Source organism: Lissotriton vulgaris, chromosome 12 (assembly GCF_964263255.1).
Source record: "Lissotriton vulgaris chromosome 12, aLisVul1.2, whole genome shotgun sequence".
In the NCBI taxonomy this organism is placed as follows: Eukaryota; Metazoa; Chordata; class Amphibia; order Caudata; family Salamandridae; genus Lissotriton; species Lissotriton vulgaris.
The window spans coordinates 698,619,884-698,642,859 of NC_141700.1; the positions used below are offsets into that span (position 1 = coordinate 698,619,884).

At 47.7% G+C, this 22,976-nt stretch overlaps 1 protein-coding gene across 2 annotated transcripts in view; it reads right to left on the minus strand.

Annotated features, from left to right (window-relative positions):
• LOC147678026 (PABIR family member 2-like) overlaps window positions 1-22,976 on the minus strand; it is a 127,813-nt gene that overhangs the window by 70,220 nt on the left and 34,617 nt on the right. Inside the window, exons 2-5 of one of the 2 annotated variants that reach the window (XM_086945914.1) lie at window positions 9,707-9,788; window positions 7,258-7,320; window positions 7,123-7,166; window positions 4,245-4,299 (exon numbers count right to left, since the gene is read on the minus strand). In XM_086945914.1, the coding sequence (XP_086802040.1) occupies window positions 4,245-4,299; window positions 7,123-7,166; window positions 7,258-7,320; window positions 9,707-9,788 (244 nt within the window). The remainder of the gene's footprint in view (window positions 1-4,244; window positions 4,300-7,122; window positions 7,167-7,257; window positions 7,321-9,706; window positions 9,789-22,976) is intronic. The other variant, XM_086945915.1, reaches the window with a different exon arrangement.

Below are 22,976 nucleotides of genomic sequence, written 5' to 3' on the forward strand. Positions count from 1 at the left end.
TCCGTCCTACTTGGGAACCAGGAAGTTCCAGAAGTAGCACCCCTGTCCAATTTCCTGCTGTGGGACCAAGTCCACTGTTTCATTCAGCAGCAGGGCTGCCACCTCCTGCTGTAGGATCCGGAGAGAATACTCTGACTGAAGGGACCGAGGGCCCAGAATAAGGGGAGAAGCCTGTTGGAAGTGCAAGGCTTATCCTCTTTCTATTATCTGTAGGATCCACTGGTCACCACTGTTTATGACCTACCCATCATCCAACCGGCTGCGCACGCTCCTTCAAGGGGAAGATAAAACAACTTTCTCTGTGGTGTGGAGGAGAATGAGGAAGAGGACCAGGGCTGCTTGGTTTGATGACCTATTCCTTTGCCACTGTATTGACAAAGCAGCTAGTTGGGCTGTTGTACTGGCTCAGAAAGGCTGATGGTGCCAAAAGGCAAAGGATTTAGAAAAGTCCTGAAACGTCCTGAACTGTCTATAGTCCCTGGGGTTGGAGACAGAGTGTGGGCAGTAGTCCTTCCCACCTTGAATCTCTTAAGGGCCATGTCAGCCTTGTCCCGAAAAAGGCGAGCCACTACAAATGCGATCTACATGAGGCTCACCTGAACATCACCGGAGAATCTGGTGGATCTCTTTGCCTGACCATCTTTGTCAATCAGAGTATTCCTAGGGAGTATACTGCTACATAGGCACTGAAGGGGTTTGTGTAGGCATCAGCGAAAGCAGTAGCGGAGGTGTCACGAAGGGCCTTGCATAAGAGTGAGGCACAGGAGGCATCCCCCTAGTGAGAAACCTGTGGACGAATAGCACAGAAGATAGATCTGCCAGCAGAAACCAATACGGACCCACTGGGCCTGAAGGTGAAGGAGAGATGACCAACACATGCTTGAACAGCACCATAATGAGACTGAAGAAATTAGCTGGATTGCCTTCTGGCGCTGGAAACTTATGATCTGTTGGCACTGGTACAGAAAATAGTTGAGTCGGCAAAGAGCCCAGAACAAGATCCGTGGTGGGTGCGGCAGTGGGTGGCTCCTCCAGGCAGGCTTCTCAGACACAGTAATGTCCATGAGCTCCAGCTCAGAGGAGGACTCAGCAAGAGGGCGGCGTACATCAAGATGACCTACCGCTCGACTTTGAGTGATGCAGAGGGGAATCACAGTGGTAGTGGTGTTTACTCGTTTTACCTCTCAGTGATTTTGATGGAGAGGAACGCAAATTTGAGGGAGACCTCGCCTTCAAACACGACCAGCATCAAGCTGGTCGTGTCACTCGTCGCAGGCCATAAAAGGTTTTGACTTGCGCTCTTTGGTGGTTTGGAGTACACGAGGCAGCATTTGTCACACAATCTCAAGTCGTGCTTCAAACCCAGACACCACAGACAGACCTTGAGGGCTCAGAAATGGGCATCTGACCATTTTAGATACAACAAGATTTAAAGCCTGTTTTATTGGGCGGAACATCCCAACTCACTGCACTGAAGAATGTGAGAGACAATTTTGTGAAAACCACAGAAAAAACATAAGAGAAAAAATAAATCACAAACGGCAGCTCTTTATCCACATTAAAAGTCACAGAAAAAAGGGAACTGATGATGTCAGTGCACTGGTGTGGGCCCTATATGCTCTGGTGACATCACTTTGACATAATTTCTGGTGCAGAAATGGAGCTAGCGCCCCAGAAGGCATTGAGAGTTATGAAACAATTCTGGATCCGCTCTGGCATCTTGGTATATAAAAGGATTAACAACAGGGGGTATGCAGTTCTTGGGGTGATAAAGATAGAGAACAGGTTGGTGTTTAAGAGCTGAGGACCCAGATGGGGGACATCTGAATGCTCAGGAGCAAGAGCCCTCACACACCCAAATCTGGGTGTCAGGCTTCATCATAGGGCATGCTCCTTGTCGGGCCAGCGCTGCAATGCCCAACAGGCACTCACAAGGGAGTTCTATGGCAGAGATCTTTTGTTTTTTGCCATATGTGAAGTGTGGGTATACGTGTATGGGCTCTCTGGTGTAGATGTGAGTGAGTTAAAATAGGCTAAGGAGTACCCTAATAATCTTTTTATTCAGCAGGTTCCCTTGTCTAGATTAAAATAAAAAATAATGGCTGTAACCATAAATGATGGTCTGTATCAGCTCATGAAATAGTGCGTAGGTTGGCCAACATGTTTCTTGCCAAAGTAGTTGAAATCAAAGGCAATTCATCAGGACCTGGCTTACTAATCTGCACAGTGATTGGTCATATTATCTTGATATAAGTGTGTACTTATCTATTAAGTTTGCACAGACATACAGTTTTACTAATAAAACTATACAGTACACAAACAAAAATGCATGGAAATTGGATCACCTAGTGTAATGATTTGTTTCGATGATATTAAAGTATTTGTTTCAATTACACTTCAGAAATAACAAAAAACATGCTTCATTTGTGTTCCCAATTTTGATCTCTTCTGAAATTCTTACGCAGTTCATTTAAATGTTGTCGTGTGCTCCCCAAAAATTATTTCTTACCCCCAGAATCCAGAAAGATAGTCACATAAATTCTCTCACTTTGACATCAGAGAAAGTAAAGTAAACAAGCGCCCTCGGAAGAGAGCGCCTGGCATTTGACCTCGGTCTTTAAATGTACAGCAAATATCACAAGATAAGTTTTAAAGGCATGTTCACAGAAAGGGAGTTTGTGGAAGAATACAGTAAACACAGTTTAGGCAACGGGAGGGAAGAACTGAACCTGGAGAGCCTAAGCACATAAAGCCAGCAAACAGAAAGACAGAAAATTTAGTTACAAAGCCAATGGTAATAAGCAGGTGAAATGCATTCCTAGGTAAACTTTCTGAAAGTCCCCATGATGTCTTTAGCAAACCAGACGGCTGAACTGTCTGGTAGGCTGCGATCTAAAAAGGGAGATAAGGCAAAGCAAACCATTCGAAGATAAACAAAGTTTAATGTTTTGGGGGATTATGGGTTAGTGGGGTGAATAAGAGATTTGCAGTGTGGTGGATAGCAGAGGCTGCTGAGAAGGACTTCATTAATACAGTTTGGGAAATAGACGGTGATTGTTAAGATGAGCAGGAATGAGGTGGTTGCCAAGTGTCTCTGATAAATATTTGTGAGGAAAAAAAGACCGCACAGGCATTAACTATATGGTTGTTCTTCCTAGTATTAGCATAAGGGGTAACAGGAGTGAGTTAATGGTGAGATAGCCTCAGTGGGGGCGGTTTGAGCAAGGAGATATAAAAAACACAGCTTGCTGATTTAGCAAAAGGAAGGCTAGAGATTAGTTCACTGAAGGCTTTTTCAAGTGGAAATAATCTGCTGTGTGTAGAATTTGGTTCACTGGCCGAAATGCTTAAGCAGGAGGGGTTTTTGAGGATTGAGGGTTGATGTGATCAGGATTTCCTAGGAAGAGGCACAGGAGGTGACGGTGGAGTATGATTAAGATCAAATCAGCTAGTTTGGTGCAGACAGTTCGGATCAGAATCAAAAAGGGATTTTATTTTTGGAGACAGGGTTTGTAGATGAGGGAATGGAGGGTGGGCATGTGCAATGACGTGTCGATAATTGAACAGTCACTGTGGGAGATGGCAGGAAACTGATTTATGGATTAGAATAAAATCAAGCTGATTGCCATGAAAGTGGGAGGGGAGAGTTTGCGTGCTGGGCGGCGAGTCGTCAGGCAGGAGTGAACGTGTTGATTGTTGCAAGGACCATAAAAGAGACACAAAATGGAGTTGCTTTGAGGATGGAATCAAGGTTCTCTGAGAAGGTACCTGCAAAACCATCAGAATATTATAATGTGCAGCTGAAAAGGGGCATTGATAATTGAGATAGACTGCAGAGGATGACGTGACAGCAATATATTTAAGAGGATTCCAACTCTGCTGCCCCAGTGGAAGGACTGCAAGACCAATATGGAGGGTAGCAGTGTCATTTTGGGCAATCCATGTTTCAAAAATTGAGATAAGTGGATGAGACTCTCTGTAATCAGTAATATATGCAGTTCTGTTGCATACAGAGGACTGTTTTACAGTCAAAATGAGAGGGAGTTTATGGAGGGGTTGGACTTCAAAAGAGAAATGGACAGAACGAAGAAGAGAAAGGAGAAAGGATGGGATATCGAGAGAATGCATTTAAGAAAATTATCGATCCTCCTCATGCAGTATCCACCGCCTGTTTATGGTTTCCTTCCTGAGTCCAACTGCTAATGAAGGATGGTGCCATTTCCTTTTATGCACTGATTACTCACCAAATTGTAGGGACTTGGCCAGCTGGTGCTCGGCTGCAATGTTGGAGGGGCCTCTCTGCGGGAAGAGGTAAGCCAGTAAGAACCAGGATGATACTTATAGACCACAATGGAGGTGATGAAGAAAAAGGGTTGCTGCATGACGCCCAAACTGGTGTGAAAAGGGCTGGATGCTTGACAGTATCTCGCATCCATTCTCCAACTCTCTCCTTGTGCAGAATGGTTAGAGTGTAAGGATCATGGAAATGCTGAATAAGTTCCCCTATAGCCAGAGGAATTTTTAATTCTCTTTATCACAAGGGGAGCACCTGAGAGGTGCCTCTGATGTGTAAGTCAATACCTGCTGATAGGATGTGTGTGTGTGTGTATATGCTTGACATGGAAGTATAGAAGTGTAGGTGCTCACTATCCAAAGCTTTCTGTACACTACTGAGAAACAGGTATACTCTACCACCGATTGCAGAGCACTGCTGCAAAGATGTGCTGGGACTCTTGCTTTAAATTAAAGGAGGTGAAGGCGCTTTTAGCATGACAATACCTGCCCAGTTAATACATTGGTGAGTAGGAGGAGGTGTAATTCGCACTGGATTGGAAAGGGCACCTACCCTGGCTGAAACAGTTTGCATGGTTAGTCAGAATGCCTGAAGCCAAAGTAGCTGGCAGAGGGTCAGCATCCTCTGAGCCAGGATATTACACATGCTGCAGCTCAGTCTAGGTTCGTTGGTAGCACCGAGGGCTGATATCTGTCTCTACTCTCTGCCCTATTTCCTGTAACACTTCTTTCCGTAGTGTGGGCACCAGACCTGCTAACACAGTGCTTCTGTGTAACCTAAATCAGGCTCGAGGCAGCAGGTACAGGCATGTGTGTTGCTTTAGAGGCTGTTCGTAGACTCCCCAGAGAAGTGTTCACCACACTATGCCATGGGCTTTGTGTGATGTGCATAGACTGATGCATTACTGTGGTGTCCAGGAGCGCAGAGATGGGCATGCCATTTGTTGGCGGGCAGGCGCAGACAGCAGAGAAACAGCTTTCACTAGGATGGGCAGGAGCTGTATGCCGCTTGCGTATCTTTATCTGACATTTGTGTGGGCACGGGCTGAGCACAGAGTGCGCTTTAGTGTGCAGGAGGTGTAAGTAGAGGGCATAATAAACAGGTTACATGCATAGTGTACAGAGATATGTGTGTGGCATTATGTTAGAGATGGTAAGCTCAGAATGGATACTGAGACACTGTAGTATGAAGGGCCTCTGTGTAGAATTCACAGAGACACGCGTCACTATATTGAGCTGAGACTGCGTTCACAAGGCATACCTCTGAAAGGCATTCTGGCACGTAGGGGCTTATGGAAAGCGCATACACATGTATATCACTAAAGGGAAGAGCTATGTGCAAAAAGAATATAATTTTCAGGTAATCTAATCTTTGGAGATGTATGCAGAGTGGACAGTGATGTGTTTCTGACTATCTAAGGGAGAGGATGTGTGCAGACTATGGAACCTAGAAACCTCAGTAGCCTGGAGAGGCTTTGTGAAGAACGTGTAGAAACATGTATTAACACTTTGTTGGAAACTCTATTTTCTCTTTCTAAATGCTTTTTTTCCTTCCTTGCTCATCATCATCAACAATGTGCTTTTGCCTACTCATTTTTGTGCTCGTTTTATGACAGTTTTAGAATTAGAAACAAAGAACATTAAAAATAAAATTCATTTCGCCCGCACACTATTTTCAGCCTACCCTAAGAGGGGAGCTAGCATCAGTAAAAAGAAGAATATTAGAATAAAACAACATTTCACTGAATATTTGGTATCACAGTGTTTGCAGGGGTCTTCCCAGATGTCACAATGAGCGGGGCTGACTTTCTTGCACTGCGTGTTTTTGGAAACTTTGCACAACTGATTTTGTTCGTTATTAATGTCCGATGCATGCAGCATTCTGTTTTTATTTTCCCTCTAGTGTCGAGTCCGCTTTTCTCCCACCCAGTCCCTCGAAGGGTATCTAAGGACTGGTGCAAAAGTAAATAGACAATCTTTCCCTTTTTATTCAGCCTGGCATTTCTATCAAGGTCTGTAAATGATTTCTATTTCCTTCGATTGTCTTCATCGCCTTCAAGCAGGTTTGATTACCCAAAGTAGAACAAACCAGGACAGATCAGATCAAATTAAATTAGACTTAATGTAATAGATAGGTCTAGAGAAAACTCGCCATTGAAGCTGAAACTGGCAAATGACAGAGGAAGAAAGTTGGAGGTGAACGCTAAAATCATATGTATGGATTATGCAGTATCTTTTGAAAATCGTTCCACTTGCCTCTTGCCTTTGACATGAATAATCGGCTTCAATTCCTAGACCAGACCAGCTACATTGGTTTATATGAAGAGATACTTCGGGGAAAGATGTGGCAATTCAGCAACAAGGACTGTAATACTATTCTGCAACTACAGTTGAATTCATGCTGTGTTGACTCCTATCAACAGTTTTAAGAACCTAATGCATGTATCTCGACCAGGCTTCTTACTCCTTTTCAAATGTGTCTCTACTGTGCTATTCTCCAACGTCGTAGACATAGATTGTATTTTCTATGATTTTAAAGTTTAAAATATAAAGGGGGTGTTCATGTGGTTCTTTAATCTATTTTGATGCTGCAGAGAGTGGGAACTGGTCACAGTACCTTGCAGCTAATGCCTTACAGTGGCATCGGTGAAACAGTGTGTAAGAGGTGTTTATTACTGTCCTGTCTGTGGCTGATGCTAGCTAGTTTGTGGTGTGACTGTCTGTAGCTTAGTGTTTTCATATGTTCAGATACCAACACTTGAGTTGAGCTCAGGTTCTGAAGTAGAGCAAAAACTTTCCCAAAGTGATCTGAATGGACCATGCTCTTACCTGCTTTGGCCTACACCCCTGGGATATGTTCCTGTGAGACCTGCCTGTGGAGACAAAGATATAAGAACAGTTAGAGGGAGGCAGCTGAGACACGCATAACTGGGGCATATCATCAACAAGAGCGACAATTCTGACCTGCTGCCTGATACCCTCTTGGCTGTGGTGACAAGATGTCCGTAGTGGGGAAAGTGTGAAGGGCTAGAACAGAAAAAAAATCCCAGGTCAGAATTCGCACTGATAATGGTCGCCAGCTTTCTCAAGAGCTCTGGAGATGGCTCTTGCCATTCTCTGGGTATCTGGAGATAGCAGGCATCCATCCCTATGCCTCATAGTTGGCCGGCGCCTGGCCCTATCGGGATTCTTTCCTCTTGGACCTGGACATGGCAAGCACCAGTCTCTACACCTGGGACTGGGGATCTGGAGATGGTAGGTACATTTCAATGCAGATCTGGATACCAAAGACACTTACGACTGTGGGTCTGGAGACAGCAGACACATTACCCTAATGATGTGTAGATGGTAGGCACCTAGTTCATGAGATCAAGGGGAGGTGGGCACCTTTTTCTCAATGGCCCATTACATGTGATTATGTATTGTGAAATATCACATGGCATCTTCTCTCTCCTGGCTGAAGTATATGAAAGCCCTGTTATCAGCCACTGGTCTGGAAAGGTTCTGGCAAAATGATGAATACAAATTGGTTGCTAAAGAAAGTATAGTCATTGGCACTTGACTGTATAAGGTACCATATGGAACTATGAGGCGAAAACCACCGGTTGGAATTATGCAAAACATAAAACTGTGCCACACAGAGAATTGTAGTTTGGTCATGTGGAAACATTTATTAGGTAATGTTGAGAAGGAAACCTTCTCCTAGATGTGTCACAGAGCTGACAGTGCCTTCAACAAAACATCTGATAGCTATCGACTTTGTGTATCTGAGACATGCAGTGCTACTCTTCCTTTTTTCACTGCCTTCAGTTCGAAATAACTGCAAAATCACAGCTGAACCCCATATCAATTTGCAATGTCAAACACAACTCAATGCGTGCCCGTTATTTATACACAGGATTTGACAATATTTGACAGTCAAGTTATCACATGTTTGCAGACATTTCAGAAACAGGCCTGAGCAGGTCTTATTCAAACTCGCTGAAGCTGAAGGGGGTAGGCTTGTAGAGGTAAATGGCAGGCAGGGTCAAGCAGGCTCAGACAGAGCAGGCAATGGCAGCACGGTCGAGCAGGCTCTGGCCAAACCAATCATACTGGGTGGTGGGAGAGGCTGGGGCCAGGGCGGCTGTGAAAGGCTGGGGCCAGGGCGGCTGTGAAAGGCTGGGGCCAGGGCGGCTGTGAAAGGCTGGGGCCAGGGCGGCTGTGAAAGGCTGGGGCCAGGGCGGCTGTGAAAGGCTGGGGCCAGGGCGGCTGTGAAAGGCTGGGGCCAGGGCGGCTATGAAAGGCTGGGGCCAGGGCGGCTGTGAGAGGCTGGGGCCAGGGCGGCTGTGAGAGGCTGGGGCCAGGGCTGCCGTGAGAGGCTGGGGCCAGGGCGGCTGGGAGAGGCTGGGGCCAGGGCAGCTGGGAGAGGCTGGGGCCAGGGCAGCTGGGAGAGGCTGGGGCCAGGGCGGCTGGGAGAGGCTGGGGCCAGGGCGGCTGGGAGAGGCTGGGGCCAGGGCGGCTGGGAGAGGCTGGGGCCAGGGCGGCTGGGAGAGGCTAAGGCCAGGGCGGCTGGGAGAGGCTGGGGCCAGGGCAGCTGGGAGAGGCTGGGGCCAGGGCGGCTGGGAGAGGCTGGGGCCAGGGCGGCTGGGAGAGGCTGGGGCCAGGGCGGCTGGGAGAGGCTGGGGCCAGGGCGGCTGGGAGAGGCTGGGGCCAGGGCGGCTGGGAGAGGCTGAGGCCAGGGCGGCTGGGAGAGGCTGGGGCCAGGGCGGCTGGGAGAGGCTGGGGCCAGGGCAGCTGGGAGAGGCTGGGGCCAGGGCAGCTGGGAGAGGCTGGGGCCAGGGCGGCTGGGAGAGGCTGGGGCCAGGGCGGCTGGGAGAGGCTGGGGCCAGGGCGGCTGGGAGAGGCTGGGGCCAGGGCGGCTGGGAGAGGCTGGGGCCAGGGCGGCTGGGAGAGGCTGGGGCCAGGGCGGCTGGGAGAGGCTGGGGCCAGGGCGGCTGGGGGAGGTTGGGGGAGGCTGGAGCCAGGGCGGCTGGAGCCAGGGCGGCTGGGGCCAGGGCGGCAGGGGCCAGGCGAGATGGGAGAGGCTAAGGCCAGACCGACTGGGAGTGGCTGGGGCCTGGCCGGCTAGAAAAATCTTTGGTTTACTCAACAAAGGATAGAGGCCTGTGAGGACAATCTTTTAGGAGCTCTATGGGATTGAGACTAACTTTAAGGAGAATGTTAGTGGCACTCAGTAACGGGGAGCAATTCTTCTGCTGCTTACTCCAATTTGATGTTTTATATGCACATGTGCACTACAGGGGCTGCATAATTCTAAATACTACCAATGTATTTGCAACCCAATGGCGCAAATAGAGAATTTTTGTAGGAAACAAAACAGATTGACCATGAAAGAACCATAGGCAATACAAGAGGAATCTTAAATGCTTACCAGTCCCGGGCAACCCAAATTCAGAGATACGCTGCTACGGCGACACCGACTTCCAAACGGCTGGAATACCACTGATGAGTCACTAGGGAGACAGAAGCAAAATATTCCAAAGCCATCAGTCCTCTGACAGACATGTCACCAGGTGAAATAGCACTGAAGGTCATACATCAGGTGCAGGAAGGCAAGTAAATATTGAGTAGCCAGCTATGTTCCCCACCATACTATTTTGTTGGTTGATGAGGGTTACACTGCACCTCTGCACTTGGTTTAACTCCAAGGAATGCTGAGTGCATTGCACTTCCAATGTAATAACCCTATATACTGCAACCGCTACACAAACTCCAAGCTTGAAGTGTGATGGTTCTAAACACTATGCCATAGACCACCATATTAAAGCTAGAAAATGAAAGCCAGTATGCTGTGCACTTACACATTAACAGAGATGGATATCTCCAACTGCTACAGAGTGAGCCTCTGCAGGATGCTGGACAATGACTTGTCATAATTTTCACTGGTCTGTTTGCAAAGGAGATACACAAATAAAATAAATAAAAAAGGAACCACATCTCATACTATGGAGCTTCTTTGCATCCTTTCCAGCCCCTGCTGGACCACTGTCATACATTTTCATTCAGGTAGTCTCCAATTTAACTCCTTCTAGCAGACTTAATTTCAGGAGGGGGAAGGTTATGGGAAGTGTGACTGCTGCAAGATTTAGAGCGAGGCAGAAGTTCATGACAAACTACAATGATTTCCAGCTCCAGCAGCTACCACAAAATCAATCCAAGAAAAAGATTCCTTGTCAGTCCTCAACATAAGAAGACTCATAATATAAAAAATGCTCTGTCCTGGACCACCCACATAAATATAACACCCATTAAATCAATAATTCCTTCCAACTGGACTCCTTTTGTCACAATATGCTTATTGCAATAAGGCGTGAGGTTATTCATTTTCTTTTGTCAACTGGATTTTCCAAATTATCAAATTTGTTCATGATTTCCTCAGGTCAAGCAGGTTTCACAAATGCTTTCCATTACTTCTTTTTTATGCCTTCAACAACAGCTTTCAAATTGGAATGATTGTCTACCACAAGAAACACCCGATTCCCCTGCCAGAAAAGTCGTCCAAATGACGAGCAGTGGCCCTGTGGATACATGATGTTCCTCTCAAAGAGAAACCCTTACGCCACACTTCGAGGAATAAATGTGGATGCTTATGACAACAGGAGCATCCCTTTATAATGAGGTGATCACCTTTGCACCTTCGTCTCCTTGCCAAGCTAAACAATAGATTTTGGCCTCAAGACAGGTACGAGATTGCTTAGCAATCACAACCAATTCGATGAACAGCATTTCCTTCAAATCAATGGACTAAGTTAGCTAATCACGTCTCCTTTCAATTCCCATAGGAAATTTAACCTGCCTTCATCCTATAAGCACATAAGTAGGCAAATTACTTTAGAATAAGAAGGGAGCTTGGCACTGAACTGTTCCTCTGTAATTTCACAGCCATGAAACCTTACCTTCAATCGCTCTCTACAGTTCCGCTGTCAGAGTCGATAAGATAAACATATGTCTCTGTTTGAGGAATGCCACCCTATGGCATATGTGTGGAGGATAACATGGTTTCACTGCAGGGTGTTGGCTAAAAGCTGTGATATGCACCTAATGACTTTTGCTGTACCCTAGACTTCTGCAAGGACCATGACAGAGAGGTTATCCCAGAGATGCTAATCTGGATAAAATATGAACACTTTGGGCCAGATTCCAATCCTGGTGGGGAAACCCTCCATATGGCTCGGAACCGGAGGGCTTTACGACTGGCTCGTGCTCCGGGGCTCCGAGCACCCGAGTACGATGTGAGTATGCACTGACAGGCTCTGGTCACTTGGAGCACTATTGAAGTCAATAGGAGCCTGTTGTACGTCGCATACATAGGCTGCCATTGACGAAAAAGGTATATTGCGTAAAAGGGCCCCCCCTGTTGTGGGGATGCGTTGTGATACCCGCACCGTACATGCATGTGTAGGGGGGAACCTTGGGTCCCCCACTGTGACCGACTCATAAAGCTACGGGTAAAGGGGGCCCTATACGGCCCCCCCAAAATCCGCCTCCCGGAGCTTTTACGTGTCGGAGGCTTCTACTCGATCCGGCGGTCCGAATCATGCATCGTACTTGCTCGGTCGGAAAACGGCTCCATTGCACGTCACGGTTTGTCTACGGACGAGACGTACGGAGCGGTTCGGTCCCAGATACGATTTGGTCGGCAATTATCGCATCGTACTTGCTCGCTTGTACAGTTATACATGTCGTTCGGAAATCAAGCATACAGCTCTGACTTTTTCTGGCCGTATCACGTTTGGAGCCCTTCCGAGCGAGATCGGAATCGGGCCCTTTGTAGATACTAAAATATCTCTGAGCAAGGTCCAAAGCACTAGCACTAGAGGGGCTGGATTCTGATGAGTGAAAACCCTGGCAAGTCTATTAGGTGTAAAACTTCTGAGAAGCTGGTCATACAGTCAGGTTTCTGAAAGTATCTAAATCCAGTTATTAATGCGAATTCCAGTTTACAAATAGAAGAGGGATCAAGCTTTTATGAATTTTAATAGGAAAATACACCACACATCTTCAGTTCATACCTAGCATCAAGAGTAAATATGTCACCGTGCAAGAAGATTTGGCCTACACAAATTTTATTATGACCCATCATTCTACAATGTAAAGACCACCACAAGCTTTCAGTTTTCAATGTATTGTTCCTCACATCAACTTGCATACATTTCTGAAAGAAATTATATATTTTCTCTGTTGGGAACAGAACTGGCTGTTGTGTGCTTTATGATAAGTGAGGTGGGTCTCTAACTCCTGATCCATTAAAAAGGCTGGCTAACTGCCAAAACTACCAAACCTGTTTACTCTCAGAAGTGGAACCATCAGAAGAGATGCGAGAGCAAATTGGCCACACTTCCTGGAAGGCTGGATTGGCCATCTGGTCTTGTAAATCAGCATTCTGCTGTTCATGCTTAAAGCAGAGAAGGAAAAAACTCGAACTACGGTAACACCTCATCTATCCCAGAGACAAGAGCTTGAATAGCAAATAAAATCAAGATTAAACGAATTGTACCTCCATATGACACTTCTGCACTGTTTGTTCTGTTGTGGTAATGTGCCATGGCTCAAACTCTCCGTTCACGGGAGGTTGTAGCTTTTCCACAGAGCCACAGATCTTCGACAAATTGAAGTATTTACAAGGACTGAAGGGCTGTCCTCCTGGCCGAATACATTCATTGGTCATCCGCACATGCAAAGCAGTGGAATCTCTTTAGGACCTCAGTGAAAAACACTGCAGGAGCATGAAGGAAAGTGCACTACCAACTAAGCCGCTATTTAATCAGATTCGTGTGCTGGTCAGTAGATCCTATCTCCAGGCTGTCACATGGCTTAGTGCATTCTTATTTCTTCAGCAGTCTCCCAAGCATCATGTCGAACCTTAATTCAGTATTGACCTGGTTTGCCAGTTATTAACAACTGTACTAACTCCTTGGAACTGAGTCACCAAAGGTTTCAGATTACCTTATTCATATCTTCCAACTAGTGACTTGCATATTACATGATACTTCTAAGACCACATCTTCCAAACGTCAATATTGTCTGAGCCAAATCTTGACTGATTCCCATTATTCTCATCAATGGTCCTGAATGTGACCTAAATCCTGAGACATAGTTGGTTCCTGCTTGTCTAACCGAAGAACCTTTGTCATTTAACTTGTGACCTGATTATAGCCAGCAGAGTCAACCACCATCGATACAAGATCTAGGGGCCGATCAGGATCGCGGACGGACTTGCGTCCGTCCGCGACCCCAGAGCAGGAGGGAACCTCCGCATGGGCATGCGGAGTTCCCTCCTGTGCAATTAGGATGTGACCGCCACCCTGGCGGTCACATCCTCTATTTTTAACATTGCGGCGGGTGCAGCTTCAAGCTGCACCCGCGGCAATGTTAAAAATGCACGCATTGCTTTTGCATGCAGAAAGAGGCAGGCACCGTGCGGTGCCTGCCGCTTTCTGCATGCAAATGCAGGGGGGTACCATAGGTACCCCCCATGTGCACCCCCCACCCCCCCTTCACATAGGGGGCCCGCAACGGGCCCCCGCAGTGAAGTTCCGTATGCTTTTCCACGGCGGGAAACGCGCCGCGGAAAAGCATAATTCACTGCCCATCCTAATATGGTGGACGGTGTCTGAGAGACACCGTCACCATATTAGAGCTTTTCCGCCGCGGTTGTAAGCCAACCGCGGCGGAAAAGCTGCGGACGGAAACCAGGACCCACCAGCCATCCTAATGTGGCGGTGGGTCCTTGGTCAGTCCGCTGCGGTTTTTCCGCATCCTCGGGGCCGGCGGTGGCTTCCGCCGGCCCCGAGGATGCGGAAAAACCGCTATCCTGATCGGCCCCCTAGTGTGTGTTGCAGGAACCTCAGGCCACACCAGCAGTATGCACGAGGACTCTTCATTTTGTTCTGTGATCCTTTCTGGTTTAGTCCAAGGATTCAATTCGGTCCTTTCCACCTCTTTTTGACTGAACAGTGCTTCAATGGGTTCCATCCAATGCAGCACTATCAATAAAATGTGCCTGAGTACAGCCAGTTGATGGTTCGGCGATGTCTATTTCCTATGCTTCACAAGAAATCCTTTCCAAGAATACTTAACAGAAAGCTGCTGCACTGGACTTCTGCATCATAGTATCAAAGCTCACTAGGGGCGCAGGAGACATTCATGTGCAAGCAGTACTGCTGCCTTACTGGATAAGGCAATACTGTTTGCTTCTTGGGCGATGTGCAACTGATTTCGATGTCCAAAAACGTTCTTATTTTCACAAGTACCTGCATTGCCTGAACTCACTTTGCTACCTCTCTTCCTGTATGCCTTTGCGGTGGGGCTGTTTGTATCTTAAATGGGGGGCATATGCCTATTCAGCCAAAGTACTCCACTAGTTTATCCCCATGCAAAAGGCCCAAGCATTTTCGCTTCTCTATCTCTCTGCAGCCTTCTCGTCATCCAATGGACGCTGCAGCTGGCTGCAGCTTCTTGTTGGAAGACCAGAAGAGCCTGGCTCCAAGTCACCTTGCATTGGAAAGTAGTGTGGGAGCAGCCAAGCAACTTGGGCATGGTCCCTACCATCATCCGACTGCATTTTGACATGATCCTCCTCCCTACTGGGCTTATCATTGGTGAGCCAAGACCCTGCAGACTAATGGGCCTAGTCAGGGTGAGGTCAGAAATGAGTGCTGGGTCTTTTCTAAAGAATTATTTAAGCTCTTTGGGGTCCATGGCGAACAAGCCCCAACACCTCCCCCGACCAAAGGCCCCTGGGCTTTAGGGAAGCGCAGTGGTAAATAACTGGCAAGCAGCCCTCTCAAACCTATTGATCCACTAAGCTGACATTTTCGGTGGGTGCTGGGCCAAAGGCAATTAAACAACTGAGAATATTTTAGAGAAGCAGCAAGCAGAGAAACAGTTCTAAGAAAGGGGGTTGCAAAGTAAGTAGAAGGGTATGAGAATGAAGGTATCCAATTTCTCTGGTCTCTCACTATTAAGACCAGGCCTATCTCTTTCTCTCCATAAGATTGTAAGATGATCCATCTCATCATTTTCAATTCCTTTCTCTTGGATACCCGGATCATGAGCACTTCTTTCCTAGTTTATCTCTGAAAGGCGCAGGCTCTCTCACTCGGCCATTGACACTCTCACTGCCATTCTTCAATTCCCGTTGACTACCATCAGCAGATCAGGCATCCGGGTCTCTGGTTTCTAAAGGCCAAGCAGGTGCTCTCAATTCACAAGACTATGCGCCATATCTCATGGTCACTCTAGATTCCTCTTTTGGTCATTAGGAGTGGCATCCCTTGTCTTTAAATAGCTCCTGATGCCAATCACTCCGTCTTCCTCCAATTTTTGAATTACTTTCACCCCAAATCGGTTTTCCATGCTCACCCTATGCCCGAGTGTATCTTCCTGGGGGCTAATCCCAAAGACATTTTTGCTCATAGAATGTGCAATTCAAGAATACCATTGAATAATCATAATACAAAACGGTAAGTCCCACCCAGAAAGTCAGGCATAAACCTAGTTACAGAGCAGTTATCAAGAGGTGTTGTTTCCTCAGACTTGGCTACAGTAGGAAATCAATTTTTCAAGAAAGAGGTTTTTGGAAGTAGTCCTTTTTCTTGGGAAAGGCCTGGAATAGTTTCTAGAAGAACTGAACAGGATTTCCATCTCAAACTGAACAAATCATCCAACTACTGCTCCGGGAGCTTGCAACACCTTCTATAAAGGTTGTGGCTGTACCCTCCAGCACCACTTTGCCAGGGATATGAGGGCACGCCTAGATGTCACATGATTTGCAGGAACTTTCACTACATTCCAAGTTAACTTTCACTCGTTAAACCCAAATAAGGACAAGTTGTTAAGGGAGAAGAGTGCTTTTAGTTCAAACACCTCATTCCACCTTGAAGCCGTATTGCATTACACAACGTCTAGGGAAGAAAATGCCAATTGAGGGACTGGCAAGATCAAGTTGAAGCAGGATGAGGGTTGCAAAGGGCGTTCAGATCACATAGAAGAGAACAATGTCATCAACAAACTCCAACGTACAGGATTATGCCGAAATGCTGGTTAAAGGAGAGACGCAATGAATGGGATTGAGCAAAACGTCTCGCACTGAGTCGGTCTCAATGTATGAACGAAAGCTCTCTTGGCAAAGAAAGACATTACAAATGCCCAGAGGCCAACACTCCATTGTGTCACAGTGTGCCACTGAAACAATGTTAGTTGAATAAACATTTTAAAGGATACATACCAGCACATTTTTGGATGTTGTGGCCGTATTACACAAACTAAGAACACTTACTACTCAGGTCACACCCTGACCCATAAGGAAAGTTGAGGACATCGAGATAGGATAGATTCCAGTCATCTGAAAATTCCTAAAATGCACAGGGGATGTAAAATATATACCCATGTGACTGCATCACCAGAACTGGCATACAATCTTCTCTATCACCCACATTCCAGGTGGCAACCGCAGAGTTCCAGATGTCTGCCTTATCTATCCCACACCTCATACAACCCTTAATTCAAGCTTTGGACTGGAAACTCCTAGGGCACCTGCCATTAAGATAATTTTTTATGTGCACAAGCCATCAGTGTCTCCTCATTTTTTTTTTTTTTGGTTTAAATCTTTTTATTGAAGGTTTAACACAATAGACATAGGATACATCAACATCTCGGGCGAGCATGCGGTCACCCTGCCATGAGCTGCTACCCCTCTTCTCCCATCGGCTGGGTCCGTGGAGGCTAAATAGTACATGTCCTGCAGACGGAAGCGAGTGGTAATCCAGTCTATAAAACATCCAACTTCCCACCCCCCCCTTACCCTCCCCATTCCCACCCACATGTCCCCCTCTCCGGCGTGATAAGTGCGATGGCATTCTCCTCATTTTTAAAGGATATGGGTTTTTGTTTTAAAAGTTTCACCATTTTCATCAACTATAAATAGTACTTCAAGGAGCAGAGGTATAGTGACCTAGCACTCTACAAAATCCTAAAATCTGTAAACGACTGAGTCCAGAACACCAATTGCACTTCCCATCAGAATGGCTTTAGGTTTTCTCAGAGTTTCCATAAGAATTTATGAACAATTCTTCTGTTGTTGCTTTGGATGGGATTTCATTCAATACAAACTTTAATTATTTCTTGAACAAGGTTTTTCAAAGTTCGCTATTATTCATCATTCTTTATAGACCGTTTGTGTTCAAGAAAAAATACTAACAGTGTTCCTCAACTCAGCCTTTGATGGTCTTGATCATGAAAGCGCTCTCATGCTCATGCATTTCTGTGCCGCTTTGCTGATCTTAGTGGGGTGATTGTATAAAAAGCCCTCAATCATGAGCCAAGACCAAACCCCGATCCCTGCAGATAGGCTTTTGAAAGGGTACGGAGATAACTGTGACTCCCTTCAACAGCCTGACATCCAGGTCAATTAATTGATACCAGGTCTGACCGTTTCTATATTAAGCAATCATGTACCATGTGTGTTTTGAAGAATACCAAGTAGACGAAGGAGAATGAACATTGTTGGAACCAGCGGACACCATTGTTGGTAACATTTTGAGAAGAGAAGGGTTGTATTGCTCCGAGCACACCCACATGTTGACCAAAAAGTGCCCACAGAAGGTAGGGACCCTGGGGCGAAATAATTTTCCACCTGTGGTAAGCAGTTTTTGAGATGTTGCCATCTAACAATTTCTCTGTATCACTGATCATGAGGCTTCCGGGATACAGAGACCTCAATGGCACTATAGAACCTGTTACCTGCTACTTATGGAATACTGTTCTGGTAAGACTACCTGATATCTCTAGATCTAATTGCTAGGTTTCACCACCCCATGGGCTCTACAGAAACTGCAGATAGAGTGCAGTTGTAATATACTGTCCAATTTCTTTATTAGAGAAGCTCCTATCGGAAACCCCGAGCCAAGGGAAACTCCAGCATACATGACAAGAAAACATCTGCAGGCATAGCCCCAAAATTCCCAATTATGTTAAAAAAACAGCTTTTTAAATCCTTGTTTATTGGGCTCTTTTAGACATTTCATCCATATACCCACAGCAGCAAGAAAACAAACAGCTGCGTTGGAGTCCTTACCAAGCGTCCATAGGCTGTTGTACTACACCTTTCTGGTGCTCACATATTCAATGCATATCTGCTTCTACTATAGGATATTTGTAAAAGGAATAACGACTGCCCAACAACACCTGAGTGTTTATGGGTAATGCTGGCACGTACAAAATATAGGCAGTAGCTCCAATTCTGTTTATGTTATATTGTGTAAACTCTGGGGGGGCACTAGAGGGCGCCAAGCAAGAAGGCTGCACTTGCGTGAGGCTCTTGCAGTTCTGGAAGACATCCTTCTGAAATCCTGGCCATTTCGGCATCAATATACACCAGCAGCGGCCACACAGGCATCGGAAATGTACAGCGCTGAAATGAGACCAGTACAACGGCCCTTTCCTACCTGGAAGAGTGCTTTTTGCAATTGCTGGCGCCCGCCCGACACAAGATGGCGGCGGAGCAGATTGCTTGAGGTGGAATCGCCTCGGTGAGAGTGGGTGGAGAAGATCGGCTGCCCGCTGTGAGCCTGCTGGTGCGGGAGTGCTGAGCCGCGAACCATTTGGACCCTACGGAGGGCTTCAGTGAAACCGCCATTCCTACTATGCCGAGGCTGTACCTGTGGGCTTCCGGCCTGCTGTGCTGTGCTCCTGCGGGCTGCTGGACGAATCTGTGGCTGGAGGCTGCGGGAGACGCGCGGCGGAGAGGCCGCACGGGAGCCACAGTGACGAAGACACCCCCCCCCGCTGACTTGTGGTAGGAGCGCTGGCCTAGCGAGCCTGCTGCCGTTGTGAGGGTGAGAGGCGAGCGAGATCTGCCCTGCAAGGACCGCGTACAGCACACCGTCCCCCGCTGCCTGCTCTCCTCTCCCGCTCCTCGCTGGGGCCTAGCGAGCCCTCTGCCGGCTGCTGAGGCTGGAGTGGAGTTGCTCAAGGACCTGGGTGGATTGCGGACTACTGGCGGTTACATCGGGGGGAACCCAGGCCCAGCAACGCGACCTGCCGGTAATTTGATACACTGCTGCTGCCATTTGGCCCATACCTGGAGACTGCACACTTGGGCCTGCTCCACGCTGAAGGGCTGAGCTAGCTGCATGGCCCCTTCTCCTACATAGACTGCAGGCCTGCACTGGGCTTGGGAGGAATTGCTGTGCCCATCTCACGCTTTAGTGGAGTGCGAGGTCTGACCTGTAGACCCCTACCCAGCCCAAGCTATAAGCGTGTGCCCAGCAGTGCACATGGGATTGGGCCCATCTCAGTTCTAGCCTTATAAAACGGACAATTCTGCCTTGGCTGGGTTATCTCAGAGTAGTGAGGTGAACTGGGGCCTGCTGCTGGCACACTGATTATTCCCACGGCTGCACAGACTCTAGGGCCTCAACCGTGAGAGCGAAGAACCTACAGGCTGAACGCATAAATCGGCAGCTACCCTACGACATGCTGGCGCTGACACGGCGAGGAATCCACTGTCCATGAGCTGCCCCCAGACAGAGTGCGGCAGGTCGAAGAGGTCCGAGCTTGAAACAAGCGCGGGAGGCGGCCTGCAATACAACAAGAGTGGAGCTGGAGGTAACTGCCCGGGAGGCAGGTTGACGTTTAGTGAGAGGCCACTCACTCTTCCCCTGGGGCTCCCCGCGTCCCATAATAGCTAAAATGCTAAACTACAGCGATAGAGACACTGCCCTCCGCCTATCCAGAAAGAAGGGAAGCCTCATGCACGAGGGAACAGCGGTCTCCATATATCCGGATTTCACCATGGCCGTACAGGAGCAGAGACGCAAATTTCTCCAGGTGAAGAAGAAACTTCAGCAAGTTAACATCCTCTATGTAATGCTGTTCACAGCCCGCCTGAAAGTGACCTCCCAGGGGAAACATCACTTTTTCACCAACCCACAGCACGTTCAGGACTTCATCATGGCTCTGCCCAGACCACCCGGAGGTCGGCTGTTCCCTGCGAGACAGGAAGAAGACAACAGAGGCGCATCGGACATTGAATAGCAGGCCCCACCGTTACGAGACGCCAAACCCCCGTATTAAGTTCCCAGCCAAAGTAGCGGATGCCGTCTCTAATTGAAGACGTCAATCACATTTCCTGTCCTTGAAGGCCATAGAAACTAATAAGCATAATGCGTGATATACAGGACCTAGACATGGAATCCTCAATTCAGTGGCAAATAGACCATGCCATACGATAATGGATCGTATGGTATTGTAAATTGGGGATAACTAGACATTGCGGCTGGGGGGCCGGAGAGGGGTTGGTCAGCCTCCCCTCGATATGGAACTGCTGAAGTCTTCAGGGTGCGGGAAACTGTAAGCTCCTGAGGAGGAGGTGGGGGCTCGATGAGAATTGGGAGGGTCTAGCTGCCCCCTCGCCCCCCTGACTGCATACAGTGATATGGACAAGTACACTCTATCCCTGAACTGATGAGCTGGAGGTCTCCAGCGATAGTGTAGATCAGGGGTCTCCAAACCGGTCCTGGAGGGCCAGATCCATGCCAGATTTTTTGGATATCCCCATTGAGATACATGTAGTATTTTTTAAAATCTGGCATGGATCCGGCCCTTCAGGACCGGTTTGGAGACCCCTGGTGTAGATGCACTGGAAACTGAAACCAAAATGACCCTACACATGCCCACCCGAACACCCTCGCCCTGGTGAGGAAGACCCCTGGTCGCCCTCTGGACTCCACCTCTCAGGTGAACCCTTACTAGTATGGTCGTTAATATTTTACTGCTAGTTATGGCATGGACTACATCATGCTCCCCTGTTGGGAACACTGTGATGAGGGACGGGGTGGGGGGGGGGAATGTTTTATTTACGTCTGCGAGCTGCGGCAGACCTTGCGCGACAAGTCACAGGCCATAGGGTATATTAGCAACTTCACGCCTAGATATCTCTACCTATTTGTGTCAGACCACTTTTTAAGAATGTGTACTCACATTCTGCGCTATGACTGAACGTTCGAGACCCCCCACATACCACTTTCTCACTTGGAATGTAAGAGAACTGGGGGAATCCCGCAAGCGCAGGCACATATTATATTACTTAGACCAGAGGTCTTCAAACTTTTGTAGGTTGAGCAACCCCCAGCTCAATTTTTTTTAGCTGTTGGGCCCTCCCACCACCTGACAGAAATTTCTGGAATCTGGTACACTACATAATTGACCGCCGCGCGCATATCCCGGGCCATATCCAGCAAATAATGTTCAATACAATAAGAGCGTTTAGTAAAGTGCAGGTTTGTGAGGGGGTGTGCTGAAATGACAGGTTATTACGCAGCTCAAACAACCATTTGCCTAGTTAAAATGTGCACAAATTGTTTTTACTAGGATGCTTTGTTTTACACATGACATTGATTGATAACACCACCAACATAAATGTGACGGGTGTGCCTGTTTTTCGCCACAGACGGTCAATCTGTGGATGGATTTTTGCTACTGTCTTCCTCAGGTTATGCTCCACATCCAGGGGCAGAGCTACAAGGAAGTGCTGCAGCGTGGCACCGCAAGCCCTTTGGCTGCAGCACTTCCGAAGCACAGGGATGCAACATATTTACAAGAATATGACGCATTTCTGTGCTTCCCCCTGCGCTGGCGCACAAACTGCAGCCATGCGCTGGAGTAGGCATCCTTGCACCATGGTGCAAGGATGTCTGCGTCATGGGGAGATTGTTTTTGTGCAGGAAGGGGCACATTCCTGCACATAAACAATCACTACAGGCATTTCGCTCTTTCAATACATGCTGTAGAATGCAGCATGCATTAAAAGAGGAAAAAACGAGGAGAAATGAAAACATTTCCCTTAGTTGCGCCTCGCTAAGCCACCTCTAGGGTGGCGTAGCATTCAGACGCATTTCCAGATTCACGATTCCTCGTAAATCTGGAGATGTGTCTTGTTCCATGGGCTTTGCGTGGGAACACCCACAGCAATACCCATGGAACAACCCTTCAACACAAGTGCTCAGGATCGAGGCTGCCTCCCGTGGCGCGAGCGGGCAACAGCTGAAGAATTCATTAGGGACCGCATTGCTGTTGATGAGCTCCGCTGCCAGCATGATAATAAATGCCCCTGGCCACCAAGCGACCGCCCCGCCAGGCCCAACACCGCCTGGGCGGTGACGCAGACTCTCAGAATGCGGTTGCCAAGACCCCTCACTGAGCAGCTGAGCCGGCCTGAGAGAGTCTGATTCAGGTGGGCGGTCACAAAGAGAGGGGAGCCAGGTAGTAGGTGTCGCGTGAAATGCTGCTGCTCTCCAGCTGCAATTTCATTTCAAGTATGTGCATGCCTAACGCTGGAGTTAGATAGGGGCGTAAAATAAGAGTACTTGCTGGTCATAAAGTTTCAGTTGATCTGTGCTCCCGGCTTACCTTCTGACCTTTTCCAAGTTCCACACACACACGAGTCACACCCACACTTGAAGCCACAAACAGATTTGTACATGCATGGCACGACACCTTTCTCAGGCCGGCTGGTTTAAGGTGATTTCTCTATGCTGGCCTAAATGCTCACTTGACACTATTTTACTAATGCCACTACACATGATCTTCATCTTTCACATAACTGCCCACTGGCTCGAGGCTGCCGGCCGTGCCGGTTG